General features: G+C 39.1%; 1 protein-coding gene across 2 annotated transcripts in view; it reads left to right on the plus strand.

The window, feature by feature from the left end:
- Positions 1-23,175, plus strand: part of LOC117237861 (semaphorin-1A-like) — a 380,261-nt gene that overhangs the window by 198,075 nt on the left and 159,011 nt on the right. For both annotated transcript variants that reach the window (XM_033502264.1, XM_033502266.1), the window contains exon 5: positions 12,706-12,876. In XM_033502264.1, the coding sequence (XP_033358155.1) occupies positions 12,706-12,876 (171 nt within the window). The remainder of the gene's footprint in view (positions 1-12,705; positions 12,877-23,175) is intronic.

Raw genomic sequence — 23,175 nt, forward strand, 5'->3', positions numbered from 1 at the left:
TGTAGCCGTTCAAACACGTATATAGAGAGGTAAAATAGTTTTGTCAACTCTCAGCTTAATGACCAACATCCCTGCATTATGATGTATATATTATAATGAATAGCTTCAATCCTCGTATCGAAGTTGTAATTACGAACATTGAATATTTCAGGGTAAACGTTGCTACAGTGAAATTTAATTCCAGATTGTAAAGTTTGTTCTATGTTACGGTAAAATCTGATAAACGGATATTGTGCTCCTCCTACGTATCTTAATCGAATCGTTTTCTATTTGTTATCGATTCTATAAGTACGCAACACGTGCAAAGAGAAACATTTAAACTGTTAAAATACTCCTGAAAATTTTACTTTCTTTTGCGTGTAATTTAAATACGTTTCGTGTAATAGGACGATAAAAAATGTAAAATATAAAAAATATCGTTGTCTAGACGAGGAATTGCCACCGATATCAAAGAGAGAAAGAAAGATATTTCATGAAACTTCGTTTCCTGTTTCACAAGTACCGTTGCATTTATTATCGCTGGAATGTAAATTACGTGTAATTTTCAAATATCCCTGACATATCATATTGTCTAATTTACATACGATATGTGTGTAATTTATGTACTTCTGTCTTTTGTGACGAGCCAGTGAATCGAGTTCGTTAATTAAGTAGAAAAACTGCGTTTCATCGAAAGTATTTTACGACCTATGTTGATTAAACTTCTTTTCTTTCTTGTTACGTATAAACAACTATAAACGTTCGGTTACCGTGATACTGAATTTCTACAACGCAATATTTGATGAAAGAAAAACATCCTTATTACAGATAAAAATATAACACACGAAAGCTTCATTTAAATATTACAAAAATTCCGTCTACGCGATTTCACTTGTACGTTCGAAACGACGTTGAAACGATATGTCAAATTTATCGGCGAATTAATTTGTACGATCGTCGAACTAACGACTAAGAGAAATAAAATTTAAATATTCCATAATAATAAATTTGTCTGCTTTTTAAAATTCTAATCGGCTCGTTGGTTATCGCGTAGGCCAATACTTATCCTACTTCTCGTATGAACAGAAAAAAGTTTGTTCGCTCAGTTCGCTCGTTTCAACGTAGAAATTCGTAAGTTGGCAGAAAACTTTGCGCTCATGGGGAAAGGGTTCATTTATGGTTACGGTAGGTAAGAGACACTTAGAACGGCATCGTAAATAAGGAGTGGATTATTACTGGTCGTAGCGTACACGTGGTAGGAATGTTAACGTCACCCAGTACGCAGCACGCGTAAACCTAAGGAACGTAGCACACTCCTCTGTATGCACGGGTTCTTTGTTTGTTTTCTCTGCCATGTCGTCGTACCTACGTTATTTTTACACTCGAATTTTCATTTCACTTTCATAATATTCGCGCACGTGTAATTGCAACGTGAGATTCTTCACCGGAGTTTGAAATTTATTTCGTTGCTGCAAACTATAATTCGAACGTTGCACGAAATACATAGGAAAAGTACAATTTTCTCGCGCTCTCGTTTCTGAAAGGATTAAGAAGCGACGTCCCGTCGCAACGAGAAAGCACAAGTTGCTTGAAAACGTATTCAACTGGAAACTTCTCGATCGTGGAAAGCTTCGACGAGGTAGTCCACCTAGGTCGCGATCGCGTTCATTATCCACGTTCACGCGGATAAGGAATCGCGTTCGTTTAATCTTGGCGAATGAAACGGAATGCAAAAGCAACGCGATGAAAGTTGCCAGCTGAGGGTGTTTAATTATTTCGCTGTTTAGAAAGTTTCTAATACATTGCGCCGTATCCTTCCTCGATTTTCTTCAATTTGCCCCGTCGACTTGGTTCCTTCCATTTCCGGTGTTCCATCGTGTACGTCAGCTTTTGCTCGGTTTAAACGTTTGCGTCGACTGCAGCGGGACACGGAACTACCTGGTTCAACGCACACACAAATATACGCGTTTAAAAGCGGGAAGGAGGCTGTGCGTCGCGTCGCGTCGCGTCGTTACACCTTCGTTTTTCCGTATGTTGTGGACACACCAAAGCCACCACCGTGTGTCGTTACCGTTTCTGTGGCGTGCGGTGACAGGCCAAGATTTGCACGTTGCGAAACATCGAGTTTGAAGCGGAGGAACACTCGGACCTTTGCTTCAAAGTGGACTCGAAACTCGGGTTAAAATATTTGAAACGTCGTTTCGTGCGTTATTTATGCCAGGTGCAGAGTGTGTGTTTACCTTAAATAATTGTAATTCTCGTTCATTCGATAACCAAATTGTGTCGTATCGGATATGAATTGCATCTTCTCGCGGTTTCGAACTGAAATAGCGCAAGGACGCTGATCAAGCAATCTGCACGGTTCGACAATTTTGTGTATTCACTGCTGGTTTCGACGTCCAGCGATTCATTTACAATTCAGTTTCTGCCGCGACATGAACGTAGGCGACGAATGAACGTAGGTCCGAATATTAAAGCGATGCTGGATAATTGAGAGACTCGTTTGCTCCCTGTTTCTGTTACGAAGGACACGGGATGCCTACAGTTTCCTCTCGCCGACGCTTGTCGCTTTCGTTTCACACAGTTACGGATACACCGTATCGGATTGTCGGGAAAATCGCCAGCGAAATTTCAGAAAAATTTTTACCAACGTATTCTCATAGAGTCGATATTTCGTCGAATATCGCGAACATGTGTTGATAATTGTGGATTTTAATCGCCGAAATAAATGTATAGGAACATTTACATTGCATTTAGAATCGATATCAAAATAGTTTCAGATTTATTTAATATGTGATTTACAAGATATTCGTCGACACATTTGCACGCGTCTCAACACTCTCTTTGTCTCACCATCTTCTTTACCACATTACCAATGGAACAGTTGCGTACTTCTGTTTTACGAGACGCTGTGCACGCATATTCTCTCACACACACTCATACTCATATATGTGAGTTACTACTACGCAGCTAATCTAGTGTAGCACACAAAGTTACACATATCTCGATAATATGCAATATCATGCAACACCTTTCCGTGTCTTTGCATCTAACGCGTTGAAAAGCAACATCTTTTTCTATCTTTATCTTAACCGGTTCTGGATTCCTCTTATTAAGCGCTGAATTTACTGTCCAACTCCGTGGCTCTATTCATCATATCCGAATTTAACGTTTCGTTATTTGATCGAAGTTTGCAATAAATAATCCTCTTCCAATTCCGTGAAATATACAACGAAGTGTATCGATTGTCAAAAACAACGCTACGAACTTCCAAACTTTACTCTACGCTTAAATCAATCTCTTTCTTTTATTTCTTCTTTCAACGATTCCTTTGTAGGCGATGAAAAAGCCTCGATGGTTGATGTTCAATGGTAAAACCGAGTAACGTTTTTAATCGGTGTGAAATGTGAAATATTTAAACTGAATAGTCGATATACGAGCGCTTTTTGCCTGACTCTGTCTGATTCTGTCTCATCGTGTAACAGCAGGACGTGGTATATCTGGGATAACGAAACGAAGTGCCAGTCGACCACGGAGATTGTCGAATGGAAGAAAAATTGCCGTACACACCCTATGGTCGCGTGTCATTTCGAAACGGTTACGATCGGGTGATTCGTTTCGATTGACGATTTCGCGATCCTCGGTACACTCGTGCGCGACCGTCCATCGGACCGATGCAGATTAAATTAAAGTGGAAAGAACGTCTTCGAACTTCGATATATCGTATTTCAATTCTACTATCGTGCACGCACCGACCTGATCGCATATGCATTATACCACTGATCGATTCGCCTGTATGGCGAAGCGTGTCACTGATAGATAGCCAATTTACTATGAGAACCGTAACTCGTGTGTAAGCCTGTGCACGGCAGTCAGAGAGCTTTGTAAAGCGCGACTGCGTTGTTAAAAAGGGAAAGAAGTTAGCGTTCCAGGATACGCGTATATGTAGATATGTAGCCAGAAGTGGATTACTATCCCGACTCAATGGTGAATGAAGGTATTTGTAAATCACGGTTACCATTTCTAGTCATGGTAAAAGTGAATAAAAGTGAATATTGGAACGATATGGGAACGTAAATAGAAAAAAAAAAAATGATATCCTACGAGTCATGTGTCTCTTCACGAATTAAACGACGGAAGGTAAATATTTTCGATGCTGTATAAAACGTATATTTAGTTGGAATGCGTGTAGAGTGTAGCTGATTGCATATGTATACAGATTGCACTGTTTTCATCACTTGAAATGCTGAACCTCGAGTATATTCCACGTTTCTCTTTATGTTAGTACGTATGTATGTGCGCGGATGCGTGTATTTCGCATATATCCAGCAGCAAAGCAAAATATCGCGCTTGTAAACGTACGGATCCGGGGCGAATGATCGAACGTTTTCCTGTCGTTATTCTTACGTGTTTGTCGAGTGTTCCCTAGGCGGTCTCTGTCTTTCTCTGTCTCTCTCTCCCTCTCTCTCTCTCTCTCTCTCTATTTCCGTTGCTCTTTCTCTCGAGTTGCAGCCCACGTCGGAATTAGGAAAGTTTGCAGCTAGAAGGAAGTTCCGCGGCCGGAAAAACTTTTCCACGGCTGGGGTAGGTGATGACCATCGCGAGCCCCATCCAGTCAAGGGCTAAAGCCAGCTGTCGCCACGGTGAAATTGAAAAATCTGCCGGTTCTTTCGTAGTTGCGCTTGGCTAGGAAAAATCGGCACGAGGATTACGACATCTTTATTACGGGGACGTTGATACGGCGCGACTGCTATGATGTGCTTTATGGTGATTACGTAGATAGCGATGATAAGGAAGCGCCGCTTGTTAGTAGTCGATTTCGCCGGGCGCAGATACGTTCTTCGTTGATTCGGACGTATAATTGACCGGATGCTGGTTGATTAATTATTATCAATTCGTTGCACGATGTCTGTTTTGCGCAGTTACGCGCCAATTCCCGTATGAAACTGCTCGGGAATCCGGGAGTGCATCAGCTGACGACGATGTATAAACGGGCACGCTGTGCTTGCAAATTAATGAAATATACTCGCACGGCTGATAACTCGCGCGTTTATTGCTCGCCCGTACATTCCGAAGTTTATAGAATCGTGCGGATTAAAGCCTGATTTACAGCTCGACGAATCAAGCGATAATTACCGAGCGTGGTTACCGATCCAACTTGCGAGCTGAAGTTTTTCCGTGCGAGAAAAATTGATAACGCGTCGTCCCACCTTCCTCGATCTCAAATCCCGTTAGACATTTTGTAGATGTTGAAAGATCTCATGAATTTTACGTTTGTCGGGGCAAACTGTTAATTAGAATTTTGAGTAGCATCGTTTCGACCGATTCGATAATTTCAGTAGACTTCCCTTCGGATAACGTCGTCTCTCGCTTTGTCGATGCCGCGTCGAATTTAAATACAATATAAATACGCGGATTGCCGCAAAGGATTACGTAAGTAAAGATTAAAAGAACAACGTGGAAAGGTTCAAAGGCTGTGAAATCGTGGACGAGAGGAGGAAGGAATCCTTGATAAATAGCGCTACTTTCTGCGACTCCTTTCTGCCCATTAAAAATACGAATCTCCATTGAGTAATCTACGGAGCTTTGTCAGGCGAATCGTTCCCCGTCGGTTCAATCAGATTTTAAAACGCGCATGAGAATAAATTGAACAGGAATCTCCCGCGAGACTAATAATGGCAGAAGCATGAATATTAATACCATTTGAACTTCGTGGAAACTTTCAGTTCGGCTTGACAAGGAAGTTCGTCTGTAACCGAAGGGAGGTAGACGGGAAAGCAAAGAAAAGAGAAAAAAACGGATCCTTGTTCGGTGGATCGTCGGTGGAATAGTGTGCATGAGCGTTCGCGGAGAGTAAAACACGTTTCGTAGATATTTCATTGGAACCGACTTGAAATATTCTTTCAGTTTTAAACTCCGAAATTAACAAAGGAAATGGAAGAAAATAATGAAAAGAAAGGAGGGAAAGAACTCAAAAAGTACGAATGTTATAAATGAAGTCTATCTTTTACGCGTTTTGGTTGAAACACATCCGATTCAAAGGTCGAGAAAAGTCAAAGAGCGTCGGTTTCGAACGAGTTTTTCCAGCAATTTCATAAGGGGAGGGGGGGGGGGCAACAGCACGAATTAATTAAACGTTTAACGTTATCTTTTAAATGTAACAACGAAATTTATTGTATACAGGAAGTATGTTGCGAGATACGTAAATGCGAAAGCAACATCATTGCGGGACGAACAAAACTATAATTCTTTGAACTCGTCCCTTCGTTTTTCCATGTTTTGCTGTTTTTCCTTCCACCCAAAAGCCGGAGGCTGCATAAACCTTTTCGATTAATTGCTTTATCTTACGAATATGCATGAAAGCGGACGCGGCGTTTAAACAAGCCTGGGATACGCGTTCCATCGATAATTTCAAAGTTCGTTTCTGGCCAAATATGGTAGGCAATGACCAGCGGAGTCGCGCGCATATTTCACGTTTTCCGGTGGATTTATTTGAAGCACAGAATATCGACCGGTGGGAAATTGAAAAATGCAGATCGCTTTCCCTCAACCTCGTGACAAGGAAGCCAATGCGGAGACTCGAGGGAGGAACAGAGGAACGGGGTGGGGACGTGGTATCTTTGTTCGTTGTAGCAAGAGTGTTTTGCATTGCGAATACGTAATAGTTTCAACGAATGTTACGCGTTTGAATCGTGAATATCGTTTTATCACGTAACAGATGGCAAAACATGGAAGGCTATACCTTACTTTAATTAAAAATATCGGGAAGCTTTGTTCGTACGCGCGTTCTTAAGAAATCGAACAGATAGTTTCATCGTTCGATCGTTCAAACACGTACAAAGATGTTTTGCCGGAATATTATTAATTATATCGACATCTCAAACTACCCAACCAGAGCAACGGGAAAGACACGGAACAGGCACACGATGTTTCGATATTGAACGAGATTTAAAAAGATAATTTCATCGTAGACGGCGGCATGTAGTCGTGCAAAGACTAAAATCCCAGGAAACTTGGCGTTCCGATTCTAATTATGGCGCGGGACTGGCGATTCCGTGAATTCCAGCACATTCTCCCTGTTCCGATTAAACGAAAATGGAGCGACGTATGTGAGGTCGTGGAAAAAATGTTCTGTCGAGCGCGAATTGCTTGATTAACTGGTAATTCGTGAGCAGTGCGTTACAAGAGAGAACGTGACCCCGTGTCCTTCAGGTGTACACGTTAACCGGTCATGGGTTAATCCGCGGGTTCAAGCAGAGCTGCTAGTGGCGCGGAGAAATGGAAAAGAGGGATCCTCCGGTTTCATCTCTGTCGGGGAAATTAAACCACGTATCCAGCTGGCGTCTATTCATACATACGCTTTCGCGGAAAATGTTTACGGGAAAGGAAAACGTATCGTTGCGTCTATTAAGGATCGGCTATGTAAACGGAGTAATTAAAATTTCATTTTACGCCTGGAGACGGGCGAACTGTTCCGTGAACGATGCTCCACCGCGAAGATTCGTTAATCGCGCGGAGGCGCAATTAAACCGTGGCAAATGCGAATTAACACGGCGTTCGAATGGCTTTTTATCGCATGGAATCTCGTTGCACCGTCTCATTGACATTTTTTACAATCCCTCGCTTTTGAACGCTCGCTTTTCATATTATCGAAATATTATCGACGCACGTGAATTACACTTCTTACGAAGGATATCGACGTAATTTTTCATTTTACTTTCCAACGTACGTTAGCGTGAACAGATTTTGAGATCATACGTTGGTACAGAGCAATGATCGAGATTAGATTTCCCACTTCATCGCTGGTATGTACGTAAATAAGCATCGGTGGAAAAACCGCTTCGCAAGCATCGAAGCATCGATTATTGTTACCCGGAGAATCAAATGTTTTCCATGGAAAAATCCAGCAAATTTCAGTCGTGTAATGTTCACACTAAATACAACAATGAGGAAGTTGTAGGTTCTCTTAGAAAAAAAATACACGCGCATTGTATATGTGTATTCGAGAGACTAAATTGCGCATGAAACTAAATATGAAATTTCATATTTCGCATAAACTCTGTATAATTAACCTATACCGTTGGAACTTTTTAAATATAAAAAATCTAGTTTAAATACGTTACTTTCTCGTTATTTCGGGCAAGCTCATATCTTATTTGATATTTTCTCTATTCGCGTATTTGTAACATGTTGTATAACATACTCGTACGTACACGTGTATCTACCTTTAAATACAATCGACGCGGTACGTTGCGACTACAGCTTACGTAAAAAGTATGAAGCAAAATGGAAGAAAAGACATGCGATCGAAGGTTTGCTTTGGAATGAAAGAAGAAAGGGCGGCTCGAAAAAGGTAGAGACACGAACACGAAGGAATCTTCGTGAATCGTTCTTATCGCGGCAAGAAGTCCAAACAGAGCGGCTAACTTTTTCGATAGCCCAGCCAGGGGAATCGTTACCCTTTCAAATGCGAAAAGCGTTTGGTATGATCCATGCGCGGCCATTGCGGGGCGGCGCGGTCCTGGTCAAAGTAAAGGCGGAATCCGGCAGAATGTATGCAGTGCCCCAGAAAAAAAGTTTGGCTAGTGGATAGAGCGCGCGGAGGATTAGAGCCGTGTCCGGGGCCGAATTTATCCGCGAGGTTAGAGCGTGAAACCGGCTCGCAACCGGAGCCTCGAAACTGTGTGAAATCGTATTACCCGATGAATATGCAGCGCGATTTTGCGGTCGAAAGTTTTCGGTTCCGCTTGTAACTCGTAGGCGGTCTCCGGTAAGCGACGACGGAACTATGGAACCCGAATCCTCTAGGCGTATTCTAATTAGTACAAAAACCAGAGGAGAACAAGGTGACGGCATGGCGGCAACACGCGGAACCAGGAAAAGGAGATAGCAAGAGTATAGGGAGAACGCAAGGCTGTTCCTAAATCACACTCGACCGAAATCTGCGTTCGGCGGTTTAATTGGTTTTTGGCTAGTAGAAAGTGCGGCAAGAAATCACCGGCCAGCCGGGAATTAATTAGACATCGACCCCGGAATAACGATTACATCAAATTTAATTGGACAATTCCATTTGTAGATTGGACAGTTTTGAATACGCGCCGCGTAAGAAGCGCCGTTTCCGTGGAAATAATTGGTTTTCTTCGACTACGGCCGAGAGAAGGGGTGTGGCTCTCTTTGTCGTTCCTCGAATAGATCTTCGCTTCTTCCTAACCTTTCTACCATCTTTTCCTTTAGGATCTACTTTTCATGGTAAGCCAAACGGGAAATTGCATCGCGAATGTCTGATTGGCTACCGATGTCTGAACGGATGATTAAAAGTTGATCGAATTATCGAATTGACGCGGCTCGATAGATGATTTCGAGCAAATGTCTCTGTAGGTCGAGTTAGCTTAAGTTTCATCGTTCGCGAAATAATCGCTTTTCTTGTCGCAACACCGTGCTATTGGTTCGTTGTCGAAGCTATCTCTTTGGCTTCCACGCGATTGTTTTGATCATTGATCGAAAAGCTGTGAGCGAAAAAGGAAAATATTCTCGCGGTGGCGACGCGTTCATTCAAACGTTTCATCGTCAAATGTCATTTTGTAATCGATCCGAATTCGATAATTCATTCGTATTCGAATTATTGTGTTTCATAGCGCGTTGAATATACGCATTCGATGCAGACACATCGCAAGACGGTCCTAAAAAATCACAATGCTTTTGCAATTGCGATAGTGACCAAAGGAGCGAAAAGATTCGAGTTTGAAATGACAATATTGCTTTGTTCTACAACTCGTTCTGTCACGCCTTGTTTCATGTTTTCTCTTCCAACAGTATTGTTGTAGTAACAAATTGTTGTTTTGCAATTGTCCGATAAAACGGACTTCTGTGCGTAATCCATGTGTAAAGTTTTCAGCTACGCAGACGATGCAATTGTTGAAATATAAAATTGTAGTAGTCGTCGTGATAGCATCGTTACTGGATTGGATACTATTTTAGAAAAACGTTTTGTAATCTGTAACCACTGAGATATGTAAAATAGTGGACGGGTATGTACGACTAGGAAGAAGAACACGTAATAAAGAAAAAACTAATCGAGCAACGGTATTTCGTTATTTCGCTATTCCGTTAAAGGAAAAGGAAAGGAGAGTGGACAAAAGGAAGGAGGAAGCTACGTAACGCTAAATGATAAAATTGATTCTTACTTTCTACCACTCGTGATACACTCGGGCTACGCGGAACTACGAGATAAAATGAAATTTCACGGTAGACAAAATTTCCGGGTCACAGAAAGGTATCAGAATAAATTTTCAAGTAATCTATTGAAACTTCACCGGTATATCGTAACGTCGTGGAGCGTAGCTAAGAGACCGTCTAAAGTAAGTAATACAAGAATATTAAAATGACAAAAGGAAATGTGTAAGGCAGAGAGAAAAGAATGCAGGTATGGAAGCTACGTATATACCTAGGACCACCCATGACGACATGTAGATTGTCAGAACAAAATACGATATTAGATAATGCACCGTAACAAGATCGGCTAATGCCATTGGTCTGCTCTACTTGGAAAAGTGCATCCACGCAGCAATCACGCCGATAAGATTTACCTTCCGTGGCGTGCAAGTATCCTTAACGGCCGGTAGGTCCGAAATTATCAAAGGAAAAAATTTCTAGGTCGACCACGAGAAGTCGTAAAAAAGATAGTACGAAATGCGTGTGGATACTCACGGAGAAAAAACTTGATCTAGAGATTCCTGGGGCTTCTGGGTAGCTTGCTCATGGATTTCTGGTCCGATAGTATGCAGCTGCAGTCCTTGTCGTAACCTCGCTACCCTCTAACTTTTTCGCGATTTCCAGCTTCCGTTCCACCTTGATTCTCGTTGTTTCATACGCTGGATCTTTATGCATTCGCCTTGAGCGATCGTCGGTCCGTGCAAGGAAATCCAGAATTTCCAGTCAGGGTGAACGACGTTCGATTTTTCAACGTGTATAAGGCTCGTGTATTGTATATCTGTATATACTTAGCTGGTAACTGCGTTTGCAACGTTGTTCGTTCATTTGCTGGCAAATTATACTTCTCGATTTTTCTCGCGGCAGTACTCGTTTGCATCGAGCTATTCTTTTCTTTTTTTTTATTTTTTCGATCACGTTTAAATGGTATGTAATTATTAGCGCAGGTCAACAGCCACATTGTGATTTTTGTCTCTCGCGTTTCAGAAAAGAACAAACGCCGTGCAGTAGGTATCTATTAGGAGAATGAGTTAAGATTTTTCAAAGGAAAGATTTTACGAATAAAAATTTCATCGTACGGCTTGTTGAATTACGTTTGGCAAAATTTTGTAATTATATTGTCCATGTACGTTTTACTTTGAAACATCGGAGGTTGCGCGGAAAGAAAGAAATTATTTTACATTAACTCGTCAAGCGAATCTCATTTCTCCTTCTAAAGTACATTTTTTGGAACACGTGAAATTTTTCTCAAAACAGAATTCATTCGGTGGGATTTAATACGTCCCTTTGCTTCTTTTGAAATAACTGTTTGTACATATATTGCGTATTCTTTCGCTTATAACGAATATTTCACGAACGACATCGTGCAACGGGTTGCACATTCTATTTTACTTGAAACTTTAGATACATTTTATTTTTAATTTGCTTCGAAATAAAATAAACTGCCTTTTTTCGAATGAATAAGTAAAAGTCTAATTTTTCATTTGAGATCGTATAATTTAATAACTTTTAAGCTAGTCTGTCTTTTTAAATATCTTGTTCGATAAATGTATAATAAACGTAGGATGGAAATACCATTTTCGAAAATCTTTCAAATCCAAGTAAAATAGTTCGGTTAATAATAATTTAATGATTTCTATTTCGATAAATAGGAGTCAGTCGAGTAATTGAAAGAGAGAAAGAGAGATGGTTGAAAGAATGTCAAAAAGTAGTCCGGAAATATCTAGCGATTTATTAATTACTGCTGCTTACGTTTCTTTATCTGAAATAAAGTAAGACGTACTGTGCGACATATTTCATCGCCACGTACATTGTCGTAGATACACATACGTACGTGCGCTATATACATCATCGGCAAGTCAGTTACTACGATTAGTGAACGATAGGAATTTCTTAATTTGCCCGCTAAGCAGTAAGCGTTTCAATCGTTGTGTACGTTTAAGCTGCGTATGTAACACGATCCTATACCTATACCATGCAATCTATACCGTATACATGTCATATAGGGGACCGTGCTTGAGTCAAAATTTGGCGCGCAATAGTTTTTCAATATGGCGTCTGAGCGTTAGATGTTTGTAACGCGTGCATCGTAATTCTAATATTAATTACTAATAATTGACGTCAACGTTACTCTTTCTTCTCCAACTATCGTTCCGATGGATAAATCTTTATCGGTGATACGTTGTTGTTAATAATAAACGAGTGTTTTTATAGTAAAGTGGCAAAAATCATATCGTTTACTGATTGACGTTACTGTATCGAAGAAGTGACACAAAGAAGAAAGTTTATCTCTGCTGTTCGTTAATGCTTTAGCAGTGTTATCATAATTACGAATTACATAATTACTTAGGAATTAGCACTTAGTAGGTAAATATGTATGTGCTCGGTGTTTCGATCCGACTCGGCAGAATTTCATTTACAATCGGATGTTTTGGCGTAGCTCGTAACGTAATACGAAATACTACGTTTTAGGAATTAGATTCTAAAGTAACTCTTGTTTGATCTGGTTTGTTATAGAGGTTGCAGTGGTCCAGCAGCGGGGCACATCGTGAACTTTGTTATCTGAAGGGACGTAGCGAGGACCAGTGTCAGAATTATGTACGAGTATTCGGTAGACAAGGGCCTGATCGATTTCTTGTTTGTGGAACGAACGCATACAAGCCGCTCTGCAGGCAATTCACCATCAAGGTAAGCGCTTTAGATCTTTTTTTTAATCGGCGGAAATATCAAGGTCGTTTGATAAGTAGTTCTTTGTTTCAAACTACCAGATTCCAGTCACTTTAATGTTCGACCACCACAGTTAACCGCGCATGCGAAAGCAAATCGTTAAGTGAAATTGAGCTTTGTGGCAAACTATGCTTGCCTGTACTGTACAGCCTTTCTATTTCTATTGTTGGTATAGAAGCTATTATAACGTGATTAGTTACAAATTACGCACCGGTAAAATAGAAACAAAAAATACCAATTTTATGTTTCCGGAAAAAGATTTTCGATCTTTACAAAAATATTTAAATATATATTTTTAATCAAATTTGCCCGATGTTCACTCGTATGCCATTGACAAATATTCATTAATTCTATACTTTCTTAATGAAAGCTCGTAATTTTTAAATCTGACTATCCGATTCGATCGAAAGATCTCTATACTGAAGGGTATTTACTACAAATAATATTCTGTATCGTTCGTTTGCTGATATTTGATTGAAACGCACACAGTACTTTTTAAACGATTATTTAAATAATGATCTATATTTTGACATTGCTGAAGTAATGGATTAATTAGGGTACATCGAACTAGAGTGAAATATCTTCATAGAAAGTTCATAGGGCAAGTGTATTTTTTTTCGTATCGTAACAAATTGTATCACATGTTTTGAACATTAATTAATCGAAGAATGGTGATAAATCAAAAAGATACCATGTATAAAACATGGATAAACCATGTTCTTAAGAAATATTTACTTATTATATATTATATTATATATATTTATTTATGACATTTAAATATGTAATTCTATATATTATATTGTATTATGTGCGTTGAGTTTCGAATTACTACTAACATTATCAAAGAAATTTTAGTCTTTGTTTTTTTAGTCTTTGAATTTTTGCCTTTTGTCTCACTAATAAAGGAGCGAGCTCAAAAATATCGTGACGATACTTAGTTAGTTGCATATAAAATCTAATAAAAATACAGTATATATAGACAATGTATAGTTATATCAAAGACAGACGCAATTCTATTTAATTTATGACAATTAAAATGAGTAAATATTAACACCGTTGTGATCGTTCGATTCGATAATTATTTAAATAATTTTTGATCCTGGATAATTGAACATTCCCATAATTTTCTACTTATAGATATAACGATATCAGGCTTACGAATAGCATCCATTAAAATATTGCTTATTTAATATTAATTGTACGATTGATGTATCGCGGTTTGTTTCCATTTTATTATAATGAGTAATTATTAAACCAATATCCATTAAAATTCTTACAAATGAGAATAGCAAATAACAACGATAATGAATGTAATAGGATTGAAACAATCAACTATATGCACACAAATTGATCTAAATAATATCGAACTCTGATTAACGCTTATTATGAAATATCGTATAATACTAGGAATAATTATCTTCAGAAAGTACTCGTACGCGATAAATTCCTTAAATTTCATACCAACGTACGCAACAAACGATTAAGAAGCTGTACGAAGTAAGTTAAACATCTTAAGTGGTATATGTGGTCAACAGCTGTATATATAAAACGCTTTTGTTTCGTATTGCAAAATCAAATAATCTATAATTTCATAACGTTAATCTGTTTCAACAAATAGACGCAGGAGGCCCATATTTCTACCTTCTTTATATTTAATTGATTACACGATATATAAAAAATTTTATCACAGTCTTATCCTACATGGAGATAAAACTGTTCGTATTAATTTACAATATTTCATATTTTAATCTTTATAGATACATTAATGTATGTTGATCGTTGTTCTCAAAACAAAATTGATTATCCAGAACACAACATGGCACGGCCATACATGGATACTTAATGAGCAAGCGTTCAACAAAGGCGGACGATGGTCAGATTTTGGTTTTGTTTCGTTTGTTTATTTAATAATCAGGCGCACACAGCTGTGTACGCACACACGTGTTTCAAGGCGAAGCGTAACGCGAGAGGAAAGGGTGGCATTTTAGCAGCGTTACTGCAAAGTCAGACAGGGAGAGCAAACTGAACGGCAAATAACGTTAGAAACGTAGAATTTGCGGATAATTTATTGCTCGATGTTAAATATTGGCGCAACAAACAGAACGTGTAATACGTAATAAGCGAGAACGATATGAGAACTATAATCAGATTCGCGTCGATTCTACTTAATGATAACCGGGATCAAGTTGTTTGAAGATTGGTTTAAGTTACGTTAAGCTAATGAACCGTGGTGTTTGTCATTTTAGATTAAGAAACTACTAGAAATTAAAATCATACACTTGGCTTGATTCTCTTTTTCCTTTCTAATATCTACGTATTTTATAAATTTCCAGAGTCATAATTATCTTCACGAATATATCATATGTACATCATCGTTCGTTATTTCCAGCAAGCATATAAATATAATTTTTATAATATCAATCACTGAAAAAGTTTTTACTTAGAACAATTTTATACAATTTTACAAAGTTACAATTACTCCTGCTTGATGATGATAAAATACGAAACATCTCATTGATCGTCTGTTGTCCATCAAATTTCAGTGATAATTGTTGTAACGCGTGTTAATGTTCCGACGGGAAAGTCGATTAAAAAAGTTCTGATTAGAAAAAGAACGAAACTGTATCGGGTTGTTGACTCGGGAAAATACAAGCAGTAGAAGTTGGGGTTTTTATGGCATCTTTTACGAGGTTAGAGTAGACCGAAGTTCTTCCCAACTTTTTACTTTATCACGGTGCACTACTAATATCATATAATAACTCATAAAACACGGTTAATACTGTATCTATCTGTACTAGTTTACTCCTGCAAGCTATCGTATATTGCTCGCTTTCGTATTTTTCTTTTCCTTCTTTTCTTAGGAACAACGATCTTTCATAGTAGCATAATAATGTATTTTTCTAAATATATGTTCCATTATTATCGAGTATTTATCAAGCAATCTAATTTTCTTTTCTAATTTTCAATAACTTAGATTAATACTTGAAACAATTGAAATAATAATTGAACGTCTTTGAGGAAGGTATCTATTTTACGGACGTTCGATATAAAAGGTATCGTAAGTCTTTGCATTGAGATTTGCGATAAAATAGGAAAGAAAGGAAGAGAGAAGGAATAAAAACCAGGAAATTAAAAAGTGTAGAAAATAATTCATAAAATGTTATTTATGAAATATTCAAGTACACCGAGCGAACATAGGCGTAAAAAGTAGAACAATATAAAATATGATTTAAACTATGTAATAAAGAAGGGAAAATTAAATAACTTCAGTTCGAAGATTTTTGAAGAATATCTTTCGAAAAATGTAAGAATTTTAATTATGTAGGTTGCACGAAAGTAATTTATTCGCAGGGAAACTTGATATTTTACGAAATCTACTTATGGTCTCGAGTTGTGATATAACATTTCGGCAATTATGCTTGTGAATTTAATACATTTCTGGAGAACGTTAGTCAGCTAAACGAGTTTGCTGTCGTTATCCTTTGCGATATATTAATTCTCTCGGTCATTAGCTCGATACATCTGTCAGATTAAACGGTCAAATTTTAATGCAAATTTCATATCGAAGTTGACGTTGTTCACGTACCGGTTGCGAAATTAATAATCTCGAGATTGACCTCGTTGATTTTGATAAAAGCCTTCATAAGTTGTAAATTTTATATCTTCTGAATTCGCTGCTTTGATCATATGAGATATTGATGATTATATTACCGGAATACTTGTACCTTATTTTCGTTAATTGTTTTACTTCAAAGCAACTGCAATGTTTATGACATTTCGTTTTAAAAACGTTTCTTCGTAATAATATTAAAAACGGAAAGAAATATCTTGTGCGTTAAAATTCGTTTAAAATACAAATTGTCGAAAGTCAAAAGGATATTAAATTTCTATCTTTTAAGAATTTTAAGCTTTGTTGTTCTTCGTAGAATGCATATTGCGTTTTTTTTTATTTTTATAATATTTAATTATTTGTCGAAACTACAATCGCTACGAATTTCCTAACGCTGATAAATCTTAAATTCAAACGCCTGTTGTATTTTAGCTGTAGAAACGATCCACTTGATCTGCATAGCTACTAAGTTTACTGTCACGTTTACATGTTCCTAGCTGAATTAATTGCTGCAAGCCAAGCGTGTAGCATATCGTTCTAGATTTACTAAAAAAATTACTAACGAAAAATCCATTCGTTCGGTTTCTATATTTAATTCAAGTATCAATCTCATATTCGTGTAACGTGAAACTTCGTATGTCGTATAAAACATGCTACATTATAAAGAATAAGCTAGTAAACTTGTAGAATCGTTCTTGACGGCACATAACACCGGAATCTTTGAAATTTTGTCAGTGATAAAAGGTATATTTGAAAGTATACTATATCGGTTTTCCATGTTGTAGCTTTTAATCAAATTTATTGGATCGTGTGCACCACATTGCGCTTTAATATCATTTGTTGCATCGAATTTTCGCTCCGTTGCATTCCGGATATCCGCTAAGACCAAAGAAGTTTTAACAGAGAGGGGCTATAAGATTTTCAAAAGGACTTTTGAAACGCGCCGTTCTCTGAAGAACCGTAGGCAGAGAGATGGCGAGAGAAAGAGAGAGAACGATGAGCAGCTTCCAGAAAAGCGCGCTTCAGCTTGTAATACACTTTTCCCCTCGCGTTTACAGCCGACGAATCGTTCTTCTTCTCTCCCTGTTCGCCTCTTTGTGTTGTTAGCTTCGCATGCTCTACACAATCTGCTATCGCTCGAAGGCACTATTTTTAATCAGGGATACAGATAAAAAGAGAAATTAACCGTCGATTTTGCCGATGGGCGTAACGACTTGTAGCGAATCTACATTCGGTTTCTAGTCGCCTGCTTTTAAGTCTGTGAGTCGCGTATAACCACAGGATTCGTTAAACTCCGGTCTTCTTGTTCGGACATGTCGCGAATGCACACTGCATACAGACCGATAAGAAAAGAGATCGCTAGGTTTGTCGCAGTTTTACAACTACGATAGGTTCTTTGTTTCGGCCGCAATTCGTTTCGCGACTCTAAAATAAATCAGGCAATTTTACTTGTTCTTTTTGAAAATCATACAATCGTTTTTATCTCGTTCTTGTTTCTGACGCAGAATTTATCCCGGGGCGGTTGTAGAAACGGTATTTTTTACACAATGGTTTATCGTTATAACAACTGTATAGTGGTTCTTACAGTCCTCTTAATAAAACACTGTAACTCAAGTCGTTGTTTTTACTTATGCACATAAATCCTTCGCGAATTGTTGTTATTAATTGAGTAAAAAAAAATTGTTGTTATTAATTGAGCTAATTCATTTATATGTATAAAGTAATCGGACGATTTTTAAGAGAAAAAAAACACAATTAAGATAATGGAGCGCGGTTAAAAGTTAATCACATACTGTAGTTTCTTCGAGGTACTTTGTCTAAAAACATAGCAAGCATACTATGTCTATAGAGAAAGTTAGAGTCGATTGAAATAGTAACTGGAATCGATACTGAAAAGACATGTTATCCAAGAACGTTTTATCTTGATCCAATCTTATACGTCGTTTTTCTAATCAACGCCCAGTTTATTCGTTCAATATAATATAATAAGGTAAGACAATTTTTCTCGAATTTTGAGAACGAAGAAACGTTCCATCAGCTTTACGTCAAATTAGATTGAGGTTAGGTTCGCGGAAGCATCGTAGATCCAGCATAGACGTCTATATATATATATATATATATATATATATATACTATATATGTATCTTTATAGCAGACTATATGGTTAAACAAGGAAATAATGAAAAAGCAATATCTGAACCGGTTTGGTATTTTATGGGAAAACGAACTTGCCTATTTTTATCGATATATAAATTGAGCGTAAACTTTGTAGCAAATAAATCGCAACGGTAAGATAACTTCTTTATGCAACCGTAGAGCGCGCGACAACGACTAAGGCTAAAACGCTGGAAGAAGCATTGTAAAGGGGCGCGGGAAGGAGGCGTAGCATCGTGGCGCCCAGCGTCTTAATAATGGCACGTCGTGGAAACGCGTCGTCATGCCGGCAAGGGCGGAGAATGAGAGAGCAAAAGAAGAAGACGAAAAGTGGCATGAACTCGTGATTTATCTGCTCGCATATCCCTCTCTCTTTCTCCTGATCTCGCCAGCAAATAGCACCGGTGTCTCCTTAGGACCTCGTTAAGTGACATTTTAGAGGAAAGGCAGATAAGAGCGTACGTACGTGCTTTGATGCATGTTTCGCGGCTATTACAGTCAGTTAAAATAGCTTCTGAGTAGGCCTCCTAAAAATAAAGATACTTAGCCCGATTTTTCTTGCATAAATCAACGCCAATCAACTCGTTTCGCTTATTTAATTGTGCCGTCAATCTGAAAAATGAAACAATTCGTTCGATGTAACGTTCATTATCTCTTGAATATTATTTTCATTGTAGTTGCGCGTGTTTACGTTTCATTGGTCGATGATAGAACGACAGTAGGGAAAGTCGGTACAAGCGACCGATATAAAGCTCGGTGGTTGCTAGCGGAACGTAATTACGGGAACGTAGCAATCGACATTTTAGAGAAAATCGAGATAAGGTAAAGAGAGAAAGAGAGAGAGAGTGAGAAAGTGTGTGTGTGTGTGTGTGCACGTGTACGATGCATGCTTTGCACTTATTACACTGGATTATACCTTCGTAAACGAAGGGGTAAACGGATAAAGGTATTTACGGCAACTTTTTCATTATAGGCCAATACACGACAAAAACCAACTGTTTGCGGTGGGGCGGGAGGGAATCGACGCGAACCAGTTCCTTTGCCTTTCTTATCTCATGTCAAACGATACTTTCAACGGTTCGCTCGTGATCTATACTCTTTTTTTGGCGAAAAGGTCGTGGATTCAAAATAATCGTTTATCGCGGTGCTTTGGTGTCCGTTTACAATTCGACAGCGACATTAACGCTATCGATACAAAAAATGAAAATGTCTCTCCTTACATCGTTGGCAAACCTGTCGCTCTACGTGTGTCAATAATCCGAATTTGTATTAAAGACAGTCTTCGATGAAGTTTGAGTGCAGTTGAAGGAACGAGAGACGGAAAGAAAAGGGATGGGAATGGTGTCGAGCGCTGGATGTGTAGGATATCGCGTTACACAATTACCGCGCGGAAGGCAAACTTGTCGGCATGTGAGAAGAGAAGCGATCGCACGTGAACCGATATCCGCGAGAGTAGCGAGAATGGACCGATCGAAGGGACAGAATGGAACGTCTGATTCTCACGTGAGCGTCAAAGTGTCACGTATCGGTCGTTTGCTCGAGTGCTTGGTGAAGTCCTGGTGTAATCAATCGAGGTCGGTTCTCTGTCTTGACACGAAAGTCTTATCGAAGGACTTGGTCGGGGCGAAGACGTCGTCGGTGTCTCCTTTCCACGACATCGATACCCTATCATCCCTTGGCCGTCCTAAAACATCTATCGTGCACGCACAAGATTCGCGACTCTTATGAGAAAACTCGAGCGCTTTAGTCTATGGGGAATTCGATCCTGTCTTCCGAACGCGAAACTCGTCAATTTTATTTCCGCCGCACTAACGTCCTTCGGCTCTTGTCCATTGGCTCAGACAAATCGAGCCTGAGGGCTGGAAATTTCGTAAAATTGATTAATTAAGCCAGTAAGGGTGCGAATAGTGAAAGAACGCGGGAACAGAGAAGGGAGGAGGGAGGGAGGAGAAGAAAAATTGAGTGATAGAATAGTAAAGAAATTATTGAATGAGAAACGATTGAAAAGAGTTCTCTGGGAAAAGTGGAATTATATTCGACGGTGGGATAATATCGCGGTAGATCCGCACGCGAAGAATGAGAACCGGTTCAAAATTTAGATGAAGTTTAATCTGATCGATTCTGTCGCTGCTTCTGTCTCGTGGATTTTAACTTGCACATCATTGTGAACCGAGCTTTCAGACTTTCTTTTTCTCGTTGCGAACTCTTATTTTTATATTTTGGATAGACTTTGATGTAGAAATGTAAACTTTCAAATATTCATATATTCTCGGTACTACATTGAAAATTAACACAGTGGAAGCAGATCTGACGATTTTAAAAATGTTTCAAACGAAATCTATTCACTGGAAAATGTTCGACAGTTGCAGCAATCGGGTGAAACGCGAAGGCAGCACGTCGCTTCGTAGAAATGAAACGCGTGATCTGTGTAGAAATAAACTAGTAATTCAAATTTAAAAAATGGAAAGATCCGTATCGAAAAATCCATAGATTGGAGATATTGGCTGGCGAGTAAGTCATGTATCAGGGACTCGCTCCTCTCTTGATATTGTATATCCTCGAAGGAAAAGGTGAAGTTCTATTTCATCCCAACAGCGACTTCCTATTGTCGAAGAATTCCGTAGCCACTTTACTCGCCAGTTATTCCGCTGAATCGCAAAATTCGCAGTTCGCGGATCTTTTTTTATGAAAAGCCCAATCTTCGCGGTTAAAGACGAACCTCTATAATAACTTCGTTATAATAAATCGATACATTTCTCTCTTCTTAAATATAATATATAATACAAATCTAATATAAATAAAATATAATAAAACGGGAGTTGGATATTTAGAGAGAAGCACGCTAATTATCAAGTTAAGTAACCGAGGTTTATTGCGTACTCCGATTCGAAGTATCCGAAACAGTCTGTTCGCAGCGAACGGAGCGAAATGTTTGAAATTCCATCGGCGACAGGGATAGACGGAATTCTCAAAATCGTGGATGACTCGGTATCGTTTTTGTCGAAGTTTATCGGAAATATTTTCTCCCCTATTCGAAGAATGGAGAGCGTATCCTTTCGTCCGCTTGCAGACTACATCCGAAAGCCACAGAGCATCAGGTACTGATCCGAGCTGTCGTTTGACGCTTTATCGGAAGCCTAATTCTCACGTCCAGCTGAAGAAAAATTCGAGTAGCCGACTTTATTCAGGTCACGTGGCCTGATATGGCTTCCGAATGCGAGCCCGTACCTTTGGTCCATCTTCTTTCAACTCCTTTTCCTTCTATTTCCCCTTTCTTTCATCGTTTCCGTCGAGTCCTTTGCTAGAAGGAGTCGAGTTCCTCCTGAAGCTATGGGGCCACGTTTCTCCCTCTACTTTTTAGCTGCTTCCTTCCTCTGTTCGTAGGTTGAGTACTCTGGAGTTGGTCCAACGTTTCTTCCTACCTGGCCAGGCTTCCTTTTCTGAAATTCACCTCTTGTTCATCGAAAGACGAGTCCTATGCACCCCTCTAAGTGGCCACTCTGAAATCATCAATTTCATAGGACCTGCCGAACCACGGTTGACGCTTTCTCTTTTTCATTTTGTTTTTCTCAGTAACATTCCATTTAACCGTCCAACTCATTCCCTTCGAAACGGTCTTTTTCTCATTTGGATCTTCTACGTCGATTCTCCGTTATTGCTCCTCTTTTCTTCCCCTCGTTCAAGATTCTTGGACTTTCTTCTTCCATATTTGTTCCATGCTGTCATTTCCCGGGGTAATTCGCCCACGCTATTCCTCGCCCGCGGATAAAACTTCATCGATGTTCATTTTCGTATGTCTTCTGATCGAAAGTTTTTGACATCCTCGCCGGTTGCCCGGGGAATATCTCATGCGTTTTATACAGAGTTTTCAGACGATCCAGTTACTCGAAGATCCTCTTCCCACTTGTTCTCCGGCTCGATGATGAATTTTTAGCGCTGTTTGCCATTCGCTCATCTTCTTCTAAATTCGTCCCACGGAATCTTCGTCCGAGACTTCGACAGGCTACAGTATTTTCTCATAACCAGCCTCTCCGCGTAACTCAGTTACCAGGAAAGCGCGCGACGCAACATCTAACCTAATGTTTCTTCGAATGTTCTCTCTCTGATATTTCCTTAGATCGCTGATTGATTTTTGCATCGCATTGAATTTAAACAGAAATTCACCTGTTCGATACGAGAAGGATTTTTAAAAGTTCTTGCAGCAATTCTTTCGTTGGAACACGGTGCACGGTTTCATTAGCTCGCTATACGATACGTAGTTTTAAAACAGCACCGTTAGATTTCCTCTGATTATTCATATCTCGTTTCGTTACATTGTTTCCGCTTTACCGCGTTCCCGCTCCTCGAGTCACCCTTTTAGGTTAGTCTTTTGCCTTGTTTACTCAACGCTCCTCTTTTATGCGGTTATGAGCTTCAACTTATTTTTCCCTGTTACTTCTGTTGCATGCCTCCTCTCTTGAGAGAAGGAGCATCCAGGAAACTTGTAGCGACGTCTC

This window comes from Bombus vosnesenskii, unplaced genomic scaffold, assembly GCF_011952255.1.
Source record: "Bombus vosnesenskii isolate JDL3184/JDL3185 unplaced genomic scaffold, Bvos_JDL3184-5_v1.1 scf7180000013403, whole genome shotgun sequence".
Lineage (NCBI taxonomy): Eukaryota > Metazoa > Arthropoda > Insecta > Hymenoptera > Apidae > Bombus > Bombus vosnesenskii.